At 37.9% G+C, this 18,740-nt stretch overlaps 1 protein-coding gene across 3 annotated transcripts in view; it reads right to left on the bottom strand.

Annotated features, from left to right (window-relative positions):
• The window catches only part of immp2l (inner mitochondrial membrane peptidase subunit 2), a 658,834-nt gene that overhangs the window by 203,192 nt on the left and 436,902 nt on the right, over positions 1 to 18,740 (bottom strand). For all 3 annotated transcript variants that reach the window (XM_003221201.4, XM_008111145.2, XM_008111144.3), the window contains exon 4: positions 18,186 to 18,251. In XM_003221201.4, coding sequence (XP_003221249.1) covers positions 18,186 to 18,251 — 66 coding nt within the window. The remainder of the gene's footprint in view (positions 1 to 18,185; positions 18,252 to 18,740) is intronic.

Raw genomic sequence — 18,740 nt, 5'->3', positions numbered from 1 at the left:
GAATTCTGGGAACTCTGACAAAAACCAAATTGACCACTTTGACATACTTGCTTGTGATATTTTTTTGAGCAGTCTGGTGACCTAGCTCAGTGGTGGCGGACATATGGCACACGTGCCAAAAGGGGCATGCAGCACCGTTTCTCCTGGCACATGTCCCATCGCCATCCCACCCCTACTCACTCGCTCACCTGTTTTCCCACGCCCTTTGCTCACACCTTTGCTCATCCACTCACCTATTCACTCACTCACCCCCAGCTTGCTCACCCACTTGCCTGCCTCCCTGGCAAATTTCTTCCCCACCCACTCCCCCCATCCAGGTTTGGGCACTCCATCTCGAAAAGCTTCACCATCACTGACCTTGCTCCTTCATTTGTGACAACGATGAAAGAACAAAAGAGACATATTGGCCGTACCAACTAATTGCCTCAATGTATTTCAGTGCTTATGTTTGCAATTTGTAAAAAGTCCTTTTTTATTTTCAAAATTGACTGCAAGGTCAGTGTCCATTAGAACTCCAGCTTATACAACCATATAATTAAAATAAAGTCAATCCATTACCATAAATAACATCAGCATTAGTATTTTAAAAGATATGCCTTAATTAAGCAAGAAACTCGATATGAAACTTAAATTGACTAGTTCCTTGCTAGACTTAGCAGCACCATTAGCTGCACTTAGGTTAATAAAATGCCAAAGTGTTAAATTCTCTGCAGTGGCTTGACAACATATTACCCTGAAATCAAATGCCCCAGGCTGTTGAACAAGAATGACTAAAACATAAATCCTTATTGCTTGACTTACTGTTAAACAGCCATGTATTTTTTCTCTTTCCACATTTACTGCATTTGGGTACTTATCCATGGCAACATAATCCATTTTTTGTGAAGCTGTAATCAAACAGCATAACTATTATGTTCCTCCCTCTCTCTACCTCTCCTTGCCATCCTCTCACTGCACAGAGATCTTGGCTTGTATGCCCAGATGGTAAACTTCTAAATGGAAAACTGGGCTGTGGTGAAGTTTTTTCAGATTAATTTTGATGACATTTATTATTTCAGTTTTAAACAAACAGAAGTGTATTTTCCTACAGTTATGACAAGGAAAAGAAATCCAAATATGACATGGATTGTAAAATGGTGCTGCATTCTTTTTTGAATGAACATCATTTTAAACATACACATTTAAAGCATTGCCATGATTCAAGACTAAACAGCTCTACAAACCATATCAATGTATTTTCTCTGGAAATCTATGGCTGTAAGAATAACAACAAAGCATTCCGTTTTCTAAACATTGCCCTGAGAACTCCAGATTTTAAACCCAGGACCTCATCACATTGAGGTCCAGAAGTGGGGGACATGGTGGGATAACATAAGGGCTTCATGCCCTTATCATCTGTGGTCATGGGGTCCCTTCCCATGATGTTTCCCCAGTATCCCTCACTTCCTCCCACATCCTCCTTGGCTTTTTCTCTGGGCTTTGCCACTTGGTGCTGCACGGAGCCGAATACAGCCCTACTGGAAGTAACCCTGCATCATTTGATGGGTTCCAGGGGACACTGTGTCAGCAGCATGCTGGCAGTGCAGAGAAGTGCAGAAACAACTCCATGTGACTCCAGATTTTGAACCCAGGACCTCATCACATTGGCCAGTGGCCAGTCTCAGTTAAACATTGATGAACCCCCCCCACCACCACCACCACCAGATGTATTCTGAGATAGGAAGTGAAAAAACAGTAAATGTATCAAAAGTATCTCCTGCTAACTTTGAATAATAAATCTCAATAAAATACCTAACAAATGTTTAACTTATTCAGGAACTTTATATTACAGTTTGCCTCCTGAGAACCATCTGATTACAACTAGAGAATATTATTTAATATCATATTGCTACTGTCTGCAACATCCATAATGCTCCAGTGACTATACCAAACTTCATAAGAACCGAGAGAGGTTTAATCTAAATACTTTTGTTTCAACTGTATCTTTACAGGCTTGTAAATCTTTTATTTTATTATACAATAAACCAGTTTATACTGTCTGCTATTTGAAAAAAAAGATAGAAAAAAGTATTGCTATTTTTCCCAATAAAACACTGATGCACAACAGGACTCCAGTTGTGCACAAAGTTACTCCTTTGATGAATTATTTTCCTAGTACATTCCTCTGCACAAAGACATGCATCCTTTTCCCCCATATCATTGCTATTGTTCATGGGAATGGGCATAAAGACAATGTTTCCAAGAACTTGATTGCACAAAGGTAGCAAACCAGAATAGAACATTCAAAGTTTCTTTTTAAAAAAAATCTTACAGAGCTGCATGAGGGCAGAGTTTCCTCTCCAACAGGACATCTGCTCATAGGACCCTGGAATGGCAAACTGTCACAGTTGCAGCATTACTGAGACGTATGACAAAAAGGATGACAAGGTGGACAACAGAATCAAGATAGTTAGAGGATATACAGCTGTGGTGGTCTGTGAGACAAATTTTTGCCATTGGGATCCTTGAAGGATCTGCAAGTTCTTGTAAATGTGAAGTTTCTCTCTGGCGGCTTACTGGTTTGGGTCCAGGTTATCTTCAGGATTGTCTTCTCCCTTAGGACACTGAGGTCCACTGGGGGAACTTATTCCAACCAGTCAGAACCCAATTGGCAACTGTCACCAGGAGGACCTTTTTATCAGCTGTCCCATGACTGTGGAACAACCTGCTGGAAGAAATGATCTGTTGGAATTTAGGACTCATACGAAGACCCATATCTTCCAGCAAGCCTACCCAGTCAAATTTGAATCATGAGTTTTGAATCTGCATTCTAGTACGTTAATTTTTGTACCCTGTGTTTGGTGTATTTTTTATAATGGTGTGCTTTGATCTATGATCTATGTATTTTGTTATATGTTTTGGCTTTGTTGTACCCCACCTTGAGCCATTAGGAGAGGTGATAAATTTATCATCATCATCATCATCATCATCGATGAAATAATTTACCTTTCCTTTGGAGTTTGAAGGAAACCATGCAAAGACAGCCTTGGGGCCTCTTGTGGTCCCAGGTCTATCTTTTGTCCATGTCTGGCTTAGACAAGAGGATTTTACAGGCTGTTCAGGTGCAGGAAGGGGGTAATGAAATGCTAGCTGAGCCCTTCACATTTTTTGAGTTTCTTTCACTCTGAATATAATTGAAGAGTACATGAAGACCCCTCCAAAAACAAATTGCCAAGGATTTTTACCCCAAGGGGAAAGGGAAAAAGATATGCTCAATTTTGGTCTTTTTCATGAGTGGCTTCTTCTTGTATATTGAACCTAATTATAAGATGTCAAAATCATTACTGTCTTCACTTGTAATTGAAATGTTAAGTGCTTTCAGTCATTTGCATATGAATAAATTCTACATTGTGAAACTGATCAACTACAAGATACAGCATGCTTGTACTTTCTTATCACCATGAAACAATCTACTTGTTTTTCTAATTACTTGGGACTTTCATTAATACCAAGTGAATTGTGATACAGATATTCTTATCTGAGAAATCAACACACTGTGATACACTAAACAAAAGAGAAATATCTACTTCTATCTATTTTACCATACATTTTAGCCTCTAGGGATGAAGCCTTCTATCAAGGAGGTGGCAAGGCATAAAGCTATGAGATATATGTGAACAGTGTGTTGGTTCTGCCTCAAAATCTCAGACAAGATGAGAACAAACTGTTCTGATGATAATTATTCAGTTAGCTAACTTAACTGATTGCTAAGTTTCCCTATTAGTGATTTTTAAAAAAAAAAAAAAATCCTGTTTGCTTCCTGGACTTCACCCGTTATCCATTTTTTACTCTCTTTCATAACAAAGGTGACAACAGAGCAACCATTTCCTATCTGTTTGTGTGTCCTACTTAAATACATGCTGCAATAACTCACACACTAATATAAACTTTTATTTGAAAAAAAGGAAACATACATATATAATGAGGTATCTTGGAAATAGGACCCAAGTCTAAACACTAAAATATTTATGTTTCACATGCACATAGCCTGAGGGGGCACCTCCACACAGTCATATAACCCAGAATATCAAGGCAGATAATCTATAATATCTGCTTTGAACTGGGTTATCTAAGTGCAGACTGCCATATAATCTAGTTCAATGTGGATTTTATACAGCTGTGTGGAAGGGGCCTGGAACATGTTCTCAAAACATTCTTGATAACATATGGGGAAAACATACTAGTACAGAAATCTAGTACCAAATTATTTATTTTGTACTAAGACTAAGTTTCTTTCTTAAGCTTTTGCTAGTAGGAGAACACAGAGGAAGAGGTTTCTCTGAAAGGTTCCATCAAGGATGGCCTATTCTTTAGCTGCAATTGGCAACAGGAAAGTCATGATTTTTGTTCCTGATTTCTTCCTCTTCAAGGTAAGACCTGGCTTCAGAATGTAAAAACCTGCTTTGTTTTCAGTTGGCAGAAAAACACATTGGGGTGCGTCCATATGGGTAAGTCAATGCAACCCACAGTTGCTATCTAGAAGTTGATTCCTAGCGCATAATATGGCAGTCAGCCAATCACTGGATCTGTAGCTCATGTAAAGCCAATGTTATACAGCTGTAACAATAAAGTTGTGGCCTTTTATGTGATGTGTTTTTTGGGTACAGCTCCCCCTACACACACCTGCCTTATGATAGTAGGCCCATGGGGGCATTTAAACATATATATTTTATTGGCTCAATATGTGTTTTATAGATATACTTAAAATGTCAGCCACTACCCTACGAACAGCACAGTTACTTCCCGTGTGGCTAAATGAAATAAAGTCCAGCAATGGGTATCCTTTGTGCTGCATTGCTTATATTTTTTCATTCATTTATATCTAGAAGGACAAGTGTACACTACTTATGGTTCATAATACTTTTCATTAAGCAATGACATTAAATATGAAGCAAATATAAAATGATTCTCCATTCCATTTAGAATTTAAAAACATCATCAATATAAAATGTATATTCTGATTGGCTGCCAATTATTGTTGACAGTTTTGAATGATCTATAATACAGATAATATTCCCTGCTTAAGAGGCTATCTGATTCAGAACCAACGTCAGAGAAAACAAAAGCATTGAAAACACAGGAAATTCACATTTCTAACAAAATGCAGGGTAGTAAGAACAGAAAAACGGCACTTAGGCCATTTACCACAAGACATCACCCAAAATAGTTTCCTTATTATGAGTAATTCTACCTTTTGCTGTAATTTTCAGAACCACTTACCATATACATTGTCAGTGGTCTTTCCAGCCGCCAAATAATCTTAGCATAACTAAGGGTTTCTAAAGATGGCTGTCACTCACCATATTTAAGCCTATTTAAAAGAACTATAATCTGCATTCATTATAGGAAACTGCAGAACACTCCTGATTTGGATGGATTATTTGACTTTTTTTTGTACTTAACCTTCTCCCACTCCCAGTCTTAGCTCTGAATATTTGAAGTTACTTCTTCTATTTTGTCAGGAAACAAACAGAAATCAGCCTCTAGAATCAGGCTTTCAGTAATCATTACCACATAATACTAATATGAAAAGAAATGTCTATTGGGTCTATAAATGACTGAGGGCTGCTCAGTAGTTAATAACTTGTCACTGTGGAAATGTTGGACAACATGGTAGACCATTGCCCTGAACCATTACAGTTGGATTATTTGTGAACATGCATTTTTATTATGGGGGTTTTCTTCATTTTGTGAAGTGGGGTCAATTTTCCTCCACCCTTGGCCCATCATTGGCCATACCACCGCCTCTTGCTAAAGCAGAGAGTTCACTTCCAGTTTCAAACCACCCTGCACTGCCCCCAACATAATTTAAAACCCAAATAAAGCACACATTATTGTGAGCTAATTGTAAATCAGTGTCATATTATGTGGGTTGCAATTCTTCATGTTTAAATCTAAAATAATAAGGGCGAAGAGCTCAAAGGGCGCAAAAATATGCTACAAGTACTTAAAAATATTATGCTTCTGTATGTTGTTTAAGTAACTTTCATCTTAATGTGCAATTCATACTTGTCTTGTTTATAAATGTGGTCTCTCTGGCCTTTCTATAAACCTATTCAATTTAAATTTTAACAACTAAATAATATCTGGGCTGCCTAATGACCTTCACCTACATGCACACACTGTAAGGAAGAAAGAAATTCTGATAGATATTAGGAGTGGAATCCAGGATCGTTGGAAGGTCTAAAGGTTGTATGTTGGGTCTGCAATTGTTGTTACAGTTTTATAGTTTTAATGGTTTCAATCTATTGTTATATGTGATTTGTGATTGATATGTGATGTTTTATACATGTGAGACATTGAATTTTGCCATTGATTATGTTGTGTACTGCTTTGAGCCCCCCCACCCCCAAGGGTGAGAAAAGCAGTATATAAATGTAATAAATAAATTAATTGTATCTAGTATTTTGCTTTCCAGTGAAAATTAGAGTAGGAATAGGCATCTGGTGGACTAAAAGCTTTCCACTAGGATCACAACCCTGGCATCTCAACATTTTTGTTTGTAGGGTCTGAACTTCAGTTCTCTTTGTTGTTCTTCAGTCACTTTCCATACCAAAATCCCTGAGGCATCTCAGGTGATGAACAGATGGTGACAAAACCCACTTGAATAATGGTGCATAGTAATGTGAAAATGTTCTAGTAAACAAGGGAGAAAATTCCATAAGCATGTCTTCACATGCCTTACAGTAAAAAAAAAAAAATCAAGAATGACAGAGTAAATAATGAATGGTTCATTGTCATTTCAACAAGAAAGTGGTCAGCTATGCCCAATGGTAGGACCAGACCGGCTTCTTTTACCTAGTGTGATCAGCTTACACTTGTCTGGTGATATGACAAACGGTTGCACGCAAGACACAACAGTCTAATGAAAGTTAGCAGCCGAGTTGCCCATTGCCTGTGTTGTAGCAATGTCTACTTTTCATATTGTGGGTCAGAAAAGAAGATAAAACACCTCTTCCTTCCTAAGCTTGCATATCATTCAGTTGCTGCCCTTCACATTTTTCTTAAAAATCTGGCTGAGTGAAAACAATAGAGAATAAAGATCTGAATATGCATATTGGAGAGGTCATTTTTTATTTATTATGGATGTTCATGCTTCCTTTGTTCTATGGGAAAATCTAGATGCTGTAAGTGAGGACAAGATTTTCAGAGAACACAGAACAAGGAGGAACAACCCAGATTTTCTATTTGGACTAAAGAAAGTAGTATTCAGGTAGACTGAGAAATGGTTCTGACTTATTTGTATTCACCTATTGGCAATACCTTCAGATACAAGGATGTGTGTACTCAGAAACATTCAGTCTTGTACTTCAGACTGATACTTCAGTCTGAAGTGCCATTAAATTCCACTGTTTCAGGACCAAGATAAATCTATTCTTCAGATGCTTTCTCGCATATTAGGATTGTAGTTCCCCTTTTGTCAGAAGGGCTCAAAGAGTTAATTATGCTGAAATAAATATTAGCATATTGCCTAAGGACACAATTTTCTTACCTAGCTGGGAAAGCTTGGCAGCAAATATGCTGAACTTAAAACTGTAGAATAACTCATTAGGAAATATGCAGTAGCCATGGCAAGATTTACTACAAATATGCTAGAAGTGCTTTTAAAAATTAATATTATGCTGCTATGCTTGGTTTAATTAGCTTTCTTCTTCATTTACAAAGCATATCTGTCTCGTTTATGAACTTGGTCTCTCTACCCTTCCTTGTAAACCTGTTTAATTAAAGTTTTAACAACTGTGTAAGGTTTAGAAACACTAGAATGATTTTTATCGCTTCCAACCCTGAATCCTTCTTTTCTCCATGGTTCTTTTTTATCTAGATTACTTTGGAAATGTGCCAAAGTTCACAATATCCCAAAATTAAGACAATACCTTTCTGCTGTGCTACGTCTCATTTTTAATATTTAACTAGTACTTTCATTTTGATGTATAATGGTGCTTCCACTGGAGTTGAAATTCTGATTAACACTCTCATCTGCCAAAGCCATCTTCTACAATTCATCAAAGGTCACGTTTTCTTTTCGCGTATACCTATATCTAATCTGTACATTGATTGCCTCATTCACCAAAATATCCCATCCTTTGACAAATCCTATCAGTTATTAGCCTTTAATAGTAGGTCACTGTGCTTTGGTTTTCAATTATAAAAACTTCCATTAAAATCTGTTTCAGCATGTATGACTTGCCCTTCGTAATATAACAAAAGATTTAGCAGTAATTTATTTTTCACTATATGCAAAATTGAAACCAACTCCCCAGAAATGCAGCTTAAGATGTAACTGAAACCACAGAATGTTATTTGATTGTGCTTTATCCTTTGTGGTCTGTCCTGTTTAAAAGCTTAGAAAATAAACAATTCAAAACATATCTCTAAAACCCACACTATTTAATTGAATATCTCCTTACAAATATGAATTCCCACCAAACACAATGCTGTACCCACAAATAAAAAAAATAATTAAGAGTTTAGGAAATGGAGATGGAAAATCATGATCCATGGGCTGCAACTAATCTTACCATGTCCATTCAGAGTACCTATGCCCTCTAGGCATTGAACATGCATATCCCCCAACATTTGACGAATAAATAATAGAATATAGAGTTGGACGAGACCACAAGGGCCATCCAGTTCAACCCCCTGCCATGCAGGCACACAATCAAAGCATCCCTGAAAGATGGCCATTCTTCCTCTGTTTATGTATCTCCAGAAAAGGACTACACTCCAAGGTAGCATATTCCACTGCCAAACAGCTCTTACCACCAGGAAGTTCTCCTTCATGTGTAGGTGGCATCTCTTTTCTCTTTTGAATTCAAAGTTCCATGTTCTAGTTTCTAGCAGCAGAAAACAAGCCTGCTACCCCCTCCTCAATGTGATATCATTTCAAATATTAAAACATGGCTATCATATCATTTCTCATCTTTCTCTTCTCCATGCTAAGCATACCATAAGCCATTCCACATAGGTCTTGGCTTCCAAACCTTTGATCATCTTGGTCACCCTTCTCTGGATAGAGAACTGGGAAATATTGTGGCGGGTAATGTAAAATAAAGATGAATATGTAAATGGAAGCTTTATCACCAACTTTAAATCAAGATAAACTCTGCTGTGTAATAAGGCTGTCACAGGCTTGCGTGAAAAAATAACAGTATCTTTATTGAAGTTCAAGAGTTTAAATGCACACACAGGGCAACAATATGTAACAGCGAACAAGCTGAGACTTAATCCTGACAAGACAGAGGTCCTCCAGGTCAATCGTAAGTCTGATTGGGGTATTGGGTGGCAACCTGTGCTTGACGGGGTCGCACTTCCCCTGAAGACGCAGGTCTGCAGCTTGGGGGTCCTCCTGGACTCAGGGCTGACTCTTGAGGCTCAGGTGTCAGCCGTGGCCGGGAGGGCCTTTGCACAACTAAAACTTGTGCGCCAGCTGCGACCATACCTCGAGAAGTCTGATCTGACCATGGTGGTCCATGCCTTAGTTATCTCTAGATTGGATTATTGCAATACGCTCTACATGGGGCTGCCTTTGAAGATGGCCCGGAAACTACAATTAGTACAACGTTCAGCAGCCAGGCTTCTAACCGGAGCGAATTACAGGGCACGTTCTACGCCTCTGTTTAAGCAGCTCCACTGGCTGCCGTTTACTTTCCGGGCCCAATTCAAGGTGCAGGTTATTACCTACAAAGCCCTAAACGTTTTGGGACCCACCTACCTTAGAGACCGCATCTCCCTGTATGAACCCACACGTTCTATTTGCTCGTCGGAGGAGGCCCTCCTCTCGCTTCCACTACCTTCGCAGTCGATGTTGGTGGGGACGAGAGAGAGGGCCTTCTCTGTCGTGGCCCCCCGACTTTGGAACTCGCTCCCCAGGGAGATCAGGCAGGCCCCTACCCTCCTCTCCTTCCGGAAGAGCCTAAAAACTTGGCTCTTCAAAAAGGCCTTCGACGATTAACTATTAGGTTGAACTATCTGCCCATCCAACTACAGGTCTTTTCTGCCACTACTATTTTGCACTTTATTGAGAAACTACCTCTCCCATTTGATATACTTTTGCACTTTGGCCCAGATCCTTGTTATACTCTTCTGCTTTAAATATTTTATGCTATATGTTGATTACTATGATGGTTTTATTGATATTGATGTTTTATTGTTGGTATAATTGTTTTATCATTTTATTGTTGTATGTTTTCGGGCTTGGTCCCCATGTAAGTCGCTCCGAGTCCCCATTGGGGAGATGGGGCGGGGTATAAAAATAAAGTTATTATTATTATTAAATATGCATAATCTCTTCTTTAAATGGTCAAACTTTGGAGAACACAACAGCCATTACATTCTTGACTAAAAATCTAGTCAGCTCCTTTCCCTCCACTCTCCAGAAGGGAAGACAAACTGAAACTGAAAACGTCAGTTGGAAAAACCGTTGGTCTGCCTCTGCCAAGCCAAAGGCAGCAACCAATCAGAATGCTGGCTGGCATAGCCAAGCAGCTGTCACCATAGCAATCCTTTCCAGTGAACTCATCGCAATATGGAGTCTTTATTTCATATTCCCTCACACATATGTGGCTGAGCTCCATCAGAGTGTGCTCATAAGCTTGGCAACAAGATTCTAACAGTTATTAATGCACAATAATACACAAAATGACTATTTCAACCCTGGGATTTATGTACTGAGTTTGACGTACTTAATTTGCTAGTTTCTCTGTTCTCTTCTCTGTGCTACCTCTCTCCTCTTTTTCTGCCAAATTATAATTGAGTGAACATGACTTCAGTATTCTGAACTCAGTTTACAACAACTGACGCAACCATGAACAAAGAGGAAAAGTGGGAAGAGAAAACCAAAACTGGCACACTTTGAAAGCAGCTAAGAAAGTGGGACAGTAGGGGATTAACTAGACCTACCCTTGAATGTTTTGTATGTGGTAATGTTTCTATGTTTTAGGCCATACCTACAAGTTCTTACATCCACAGGCCTTCCCCACTCATAAAAGATGTTATAATATTTTTTTCCAAAAAGATTTCAGGGGACAGAAACATAACAAACTTGCTTCCCTATACAGTATCCTATGGAAGGATTTTGAGTGAAAAATAAAGGATTTCCCCCCTAAAATAATGAGACAGTGTGGGCATGCTATGCCCTGAAGTGTGACAAGGAGTTGTGCACTCTACCCTGCATCTTGGAACTGTTCAGTCTTGATTTAGGACTTCAGATTATGGAGAGGACTTCCAGTGTGGTAAAACCTCTAAAATTTAAAGCTTTACATGAATAATTATAGAATATTATACATTTTATGGCAATGCTATGGGAACTCTTAAATCTGACATAGCTGAAGGTTTCAGGAAACAGATGATGTTGAGGGTTTTACTACTACTACTACTTTTACTACATAGAAGGGCAAACTAATTCAGCCTAAATTGACATTTGACAATTGAGACTCAGATCCTTGCACTGGCCAAACCGCCCTTCACAGTGGTTCTCAACCTTTGGTCCTCCTGGTGTTTTGGACTTCAACTCCCAGAAATCCTAGCCAACTTATCAGCTGTTAAGAATTGTGAGAGCTGGTCTATATAAATAAAATAAATAAAACGCCTGGAGGACTAAAGGTTGAGAACCACTCTTCCACCAGATTGCAGAACCTGGATTAGAAAGAAAGCCAAAATTGATATGGGTGTCAGCAAGGCACCAATTTAATTTATGTTGTTTCTATACATCCCTACCACATAGACACTCAAAGGTATCAGAAAGTTATCGTTGTTTATGGAAAACTACACCAGAATACTTCTAGAATGATGATTGTATTCAAGTGTAGCTGTATCATGTACTAGAAACTGTTCCTCAAGCAGAGAGGATATAACATGATAGAGATACTATAGCCCTGGTGTGAAGAAATATCACAGGATTCCATTATTATTTAATATCTTATTTACTTTCTGAGGATATGATATAATGGACAGAGGAATGCACCAAATCCTTGTGTCTACTTACAATAGATTTTTTAAAAGTAGATTTGTGAATGTATACCTTTTCTTATTTCATTGTTGCTTATAGCAAAAAATGGTTTCACATTTTTCACATTTCAGAATTTTTGTATGAAGAAAAATCATATGTTCCAAAAATGTTTTTGTACATTTATGCATTTTTTCCACACCTCAATACTTGTAAGAAAATGTAGCATGCACAAATGAATTATTATTAATTTTAATTGTTTATTTATATTATATTTTCCCCCAAAACTAGGTTTCAAGATGAATTTCAATTTTGATACACAAATTAGAATAAATTCAATATTTTTAGAACAGATGAGTATTTCAGACAAAAAATAAAAATGAAAAATAAAAATCAATGATTTATCATTTTCTAAATATGTCAAAATATCCTTTCTCACTGAAAATAAGAAAAACCGAAAGTATTCTTCATATCTTAGCACTAGATAAGGAGACCGAAATTCCTCTGTTAGAGAAAGCAAATCTAAACCATATCATTCCAACATCTGTAATGCTGCATTATTTGCTTCAAGTCCAGGACATAGCACTCAACTCAATAACTGTTAATGAACTATTTTAAAATATAATATTAAGACAGATCTGAGTTGATGTTGCTGTTTTTCAGTGAAAGCTATTAACTCCGCACATAGTCTTATGATATATGTAAAATCACCTACTTATTCTTTAATACCAGCTCAATACATTCCTATGTACCAAATATCCTTTGTACACCAAGAGGACCCCAAAAACAATTTCACTCTTTGATCACACAGTGCTCTTTAGTTCTTTTACTATTGCAGGATTAATAGTAATGGATGTACTGGATTCGTCTGGCTCTCAGAGAGGTGAGAAAGTTTAGTTGTTCACCCAAAACAAGAACAAGAAAAAAATCAATTCTATGTTCACCTTTTACTCCATAACAGCAATATAACATCTGTCCTGAACAATCATAGATTCATCCAAAGTTCCCTGCCTCGTTCATTTCAGCAGATGCTGGCTTGAATCCTGATAAGTGAATGAAACAGAATGATAGAAACCAGTATTTCCTTTCTATCTTCTCTTCACATCCCAACTACTTCTATAGCTAGGAGGCTCTGTAAAATAGTATGACTGATGGAACAGAACATAAGATAATGGGTATCCACTTGCATTAGCAGAGTTACCACATCCCAGACTCACTATGGGCTGAACAGGCTGATTTCCTGAGAAAAGATTGTCCTCTTTTTTGAGTGTCAAAACAAATGCAAGGGATTGTAGTGTGATTTCCCCCACAAATGTTTGGATGAGTGCTAAGTGGATTTCTGGTTCTAGACATTGCAAAATTAGATAGAGGACACATTTGATCCAAAGCTGTGTCTTGGCTTTCATTAGATCTTCCTGTTCAAGTGTTTATTTGGAACACCACTTGCTCATACCTTCTGACTTTCCCAATACATCCAACTTCATCTCAATCTGGCCCTCTAGTGATTAATATGAACCACATGAATGTCTAGAACCCATGCCTGTTCCAGACATTTACATAGGTCTAGAACAGGCATGGGTAAACTTTGACCCTCCAAGTGTTTTAAACTTCAACTCACAGAAATCCTAGCCAGCTTACTGGCTATTAGGAATTGTGGTAACTGAAGTCCAAAACACCTGGAGGGCTGAAGTTTGCCCACGCCAGGTCTAGAAGAAATCATGCAACCTATGCACATGTCTATATCATCAGGAACAGTACAAACAGAACTTTGTTCAATGTCATCTCCTTTTGACTTAAATTGTTCTGCACTTAGGTGCAATGCTGCGAAGTGTAATTTATTCTATTTCAGCTGCTAATGAGACATTTGGGTGTGATGATCGGGGACTGAATGTGATTATTCAACCAACACCTTTCATAAATAGCGAAGAAGAAAATACTTGCTACAGTTCCTTAAGCCCAAATGTAACATGTAAACACCTATCATATTCAAAATATACCACAGCTTCATCGCACCATTTATTTTGCAAATGCCACAACAGTCAGTACCATAATTATGAAAAATAGTAATTTTCACTCATATGCTGATTTAATTTAATAACTATGAAAGTGATCAATTGCAAGAACTTGTTGGTTCTGTTGTAGTGTGAACCATCCAGCATCCCATTAAAAAAAACTCTAGCTGGGTAGCATGCCCTCTCTCGATTACTGCAGCTGGCATTTATTTTATTCCAATGTTTACAATCTGACCATGGTACCAGTAATTTACCACCATGGTTAGAGGATTGCAGCTTGGTTAAGTCTGAATTGATGTTTTATATGTTGCATTTACTTTATTTTATTTTATAGTATTTTATACTGTGTTCATTTGATGTTGTTTTTAGGCACCTTGTGTCATCTGTGAGCCGCCTTGAGTCACTTCAGGGAGATGGTGGCAGGATATAAGAATAAAACTATTATTATCAAAGAGGCACTGCTGCTTAAAATGAACAATTTGCAATTAATCTTTCTGTCAAAACCTATTTGCTAGAGGAGGTCTCAGAATCACAGGAAATCACATCTTCATATGAAATCTGTTTTATGTAAATATTCACTGTCCTACTTTCCTCTTGTCCCAACTAATGTACCTTACAACAACCTTTCCCAGCTATAAATATGCAGATCCCCTACTATCATTCCCCCAGAATAGCCAGTTGTCAGGGATAATGGGACTAAAGTCGAGCTGTATTTGAAGCATAGGAAGGGCTTTTACTTACAGATGAGTGTATTTTCTTTCAAAATCTGTTATGAATCAATCCTCTTTTTGAAGGACGGGTAATAATGCTTTGTTTGTCTGTCTGTCTTTAATGGTTGAAAAATTTGTTTCTTGAGTGTTGGGAAACCCTGAGGGGATTGTAGACTAATACGAATTTTCAGTTTGGGACTTGTTACGAGCAAAATGTCCACAGAGTGTGTGCGCACATGTGTGCGCGTGTGTGCAGAAAATTGCGTTTTTTCTAAAAGGGAATTTTTGTGCAAAAAAAAAAAAAAAGGAAGGCCAAATTTTGCACAAAATGCATCCTTAACTGCAAATAGTATTTGCAGTTTTCAAAAGCTTTATTGCAGTGGAAAGCATGTGCTTAAATTTACTTGTTGATTCTTCTGATAATTAATTTCACAAAGAATTATACACCTAAAAGATGTCCCATATTTCAAGGGTTGCTCAACTCACATCTTGTTTAGAAGGAAACACTATGCCTATCTGCTTGAACCCATCTAGGGCCTCATCTACACTTTCATAAAATGTAGATCCATAATTCATTGAACTGCATTATATGACAGTGTATATGAAGTCTAGGACTGAAACTGGAGACATGATAGCATTTTCCCAGTTACTGTTAAATTTTGGCAGGAAACTGCTTGCTTTAATGACATTTAATGTGCTGCCATTGCATTTCAGTGGTGTGGCTTGAAGAGAACTGAGAGCCTTAGGGGCTACATGTTTCCAACCTCCAAATTATATAAATATAAATTAGAACATGTCAATTTTGTACAAGCCAGAACCGTCTTTTATGGAAATACATTTCCTCTTTTTTAGTGATTCATCAAGGACCACTTTATTGTAGATCAGAAGTTGGGAGAAAATTTGTTAGTTCTTTATTGTGAAAAAACAACAATGAATAATTATTTAAAGCAGACATATTTACATGTTAAATGGGGTTAGGTGAATCAGTGTGTTACTAACATTCATACCGATATGTCTTTTGCTCTGGTATCATACATTTTAACATTAAAAAACACTAAAAGGTAATATAGATTTTCATGTCTGAAAAATAAATGGGATGTAAAATGACTTCAGAAATGTTTGAATTCTTCCTGTTCAATAGGGGTTTAGTATCTATATTCATTTTAAAATTGCATTTTGTATCAACATTTTAATGGCATTCAACCCCAAAAAAATCAGAATACACTGCAGTACGGTATCATTTTTTTAAAAAAATGATTCTGAAGTTGAACTAATGTGCAAAACAAAATATGTTTTGAATTCTTCATTGCTGTATTTAATGTGGAAATGTGATTTCAATATCACCCCATTTTCCCTATCGCATTCAAAAAATCATGATTAGAGCACCTGTTCAGAGTCGATATGTGCACGGTGGGAATTGCTCCATTGTAGGGATCAGATCTTAAATATAATTTTGAGAACCTCCAAGGTACCATGGCCATGTGAGTTATAGAATTTGGGAGTTGTCGTCCAAAAAAAATAACTCTTCCATAATGTGGAAGGGATTTAAAAAGCATTCCCAATCAGCTTCACTGGAAATGTCTGCATCCTATAAAATTATATCAGTTTGGTCTCACTCTAATTATCATGGTTCCATCCTATGAAATCCTGATACCTGTAATTCAGTGAGGGAGAACCACTGATATATAAGAACAGCAATGCTCTGTGTTAGGGGGAACATTATGTACACATACGGTCAGCAAACAACAGAATCCTTGTAAAAGGGCCGTAACAAGTGCTGGAATTTATGCAGTGGCTCTATAAAGTTGAGCACAATTTCTATGTTATCCACCTATAGAAAAAATGTTGCTTCTCTCCCCTCCCTCCCTCCCCCCTCTCTCTCCCTCCCTCTCTTCCAGCCACCTCTTTATTTAATGCTGCTATTATTTATTAATTATTTGTTTACTTTACTTATACCCCACCCTTCTCACCCACAAAGAGGGACTCAGGGCAGCTTACAAACTATGGCAATAATTCAATGCCAGATTCAGACAATAACAATATCAGTAAAACACAATATTATAAAACTGTCAAAAAACATATACATATAAATTGAAATACTCTTTCAAACGATTAAAACATATCAAACATATCAAAAATCTAGCAACAACTGAGCTTTGTAAACATTGAACCAATTGCTTCACTGTTCTTCCGTCATACTTATGGGCCATATTAATCCACAAAGGCTTGCTTAAATAGCCAGGTCTTAAGATTCTTCCTGAGTCTTAAGAGTGATAGTGCTGTTCTGATGTCACTGGGGAGTTCCACAGCCATGGGGCCACCACCGAGAAGGCCCTGTCTTTCGTCCCTGCCAATCGCACCTGCGATGGGGATGGGACCGAAAGCAGGGCCTCCCCAGAAGATCTTAACAATCGCACCAGGTCATAAAAGGAATGGAACAGAACCATTTAGGTATTTCTAGGCTAAAGCCAGCACTTTGAATTGTACTCAGAAGCAAATTGGCAGCCAGTGGAGCTGATGGAACAGGGGCATTGTACATTCCCTATACGTTGCTCCGGTTAACAATCTGGCTGCCACCCATTGGACTATTTGAAGCTTCTGAACAGTCTTCAGAGACAACCCCATATAGAGTGTGTTGCAGTAGTCTATGCAAGATGTAACCAGAGCATGGACCACTCTGGCAAAGTCTGACTTCCCAAGGTACGGGTGCAACTGGCACACAAGTTTTAATTGTGCGAAGGCTCCCTTGGCCACTGCTGAAACCTGGGGTTCCAGGCTCAACAATGAGTCCAGGAGAACTCCCAAGCTGCGAACATGTGCCTTCAGTGGGAGTGTAACCCCATTCTGCAGTTCTTCCTTTCAAATGACAGCATACATGTCTAATCAAAATTCTGGGGTCAAGATGATGTGAAAATGCAAACACTGTCACTCCACTGTGCCTTGATCTCAGTGGCATGTGAAAAGCTCTCCATCCATACCAACTGCCACTTGATGTGGTTTATGACATAGTAAACAGTAGACAGTCACAGTTCCATTGTGCTTTGGTCCCATTGGCTGGTGAGAAGCCCTACCTCCATATCAACTGCCACTGACCTGGATTAAATCCTCTCCTTTATTTTCATCTTTTTTTCCGTGTGTGGTGTCTTATTAGACAGTAGGCTTGAGGGTGGGGAACTGTCAAATTACCTATTTTAAGTTGCTGTGGCAGAGTTTTGGGCTGAAAGATATAGTATAAATACTCTAAATAAATAAAAAATACTAATAAAAATAATTTGAAATAGTTACACTTAGATTTGATGAATATTTTGTCTAGTTAGTCTTGTCTCATTTTAAAAGCCGCAGCATTGAAACCTGTGTAAATAATTTAGAGCCCTCAAGTGACAGAATGTCATGGTTGTCTGGGATACTGACTCAAATTTTACTGAAAAAGTACTAAAATAGCCATAAGAGGCACAGGAGATGATGATGTAAAATACTTACTTGATAATGTCCCCTTCAAGAGCAATTACTCTCTTAATGATCTTCTGTTCTGGGTTTCTTGGAGACCTGAAAAAAAGGGGAAAGGTTATTCAATCAGTAATGTTCTCATTGTTTCAAGTAAATTAGGAGAAAATCAGATATGAAATAGGGATTGCTTAAGTCACACAAGGATTTGCTAGTGTGCCTAGTGCGGCATCCATCACTGTAAAGTCTGGTGTAACCTTACTTCCATCCACGGGTGACAGAAACGCAGCTGGATACAAAGACCAAGGTAGCATATCCCCTTTCTTTTATAAACTAAAAGTCTGGTGTAACCTTACTTCCATCCACGGGTGACAGAAACGCAGCTGGATACAAAGACCAAGGTAGCATATCCCCTTTCTTTTATAAACTAAATGCAGAAAATATTCAGTCATGATCAAATTAGTGCCCTGCGATAGATAACTGCAAATGGATTCATGTGTTTCAAGATGAAATTACTATTAAATGCCAACATAATAGCATACATAAGCAGGCATACCAGCCATTTATTTTAGGAAATAAACTGAAAAGCAG

Source organism: Anolis carolinensis, chromosome 5, assembly GCF_035594765.1.
Source record: "Anolis carolinensis isolate JA03-04 chromosome 5, rAnoCar3.1.pri, whole genome shotgun sequence".
NCBI lineage: Eukaryota > Metazoa > Chordata > Lepidosauria > Squamata > Dactyloidae > Anolis > Anolis carolinensis.
Note: the sequence above shows the minus strand (reverse complement) of the source record. Positions and strands in the feature narration are given on the sequence as shown.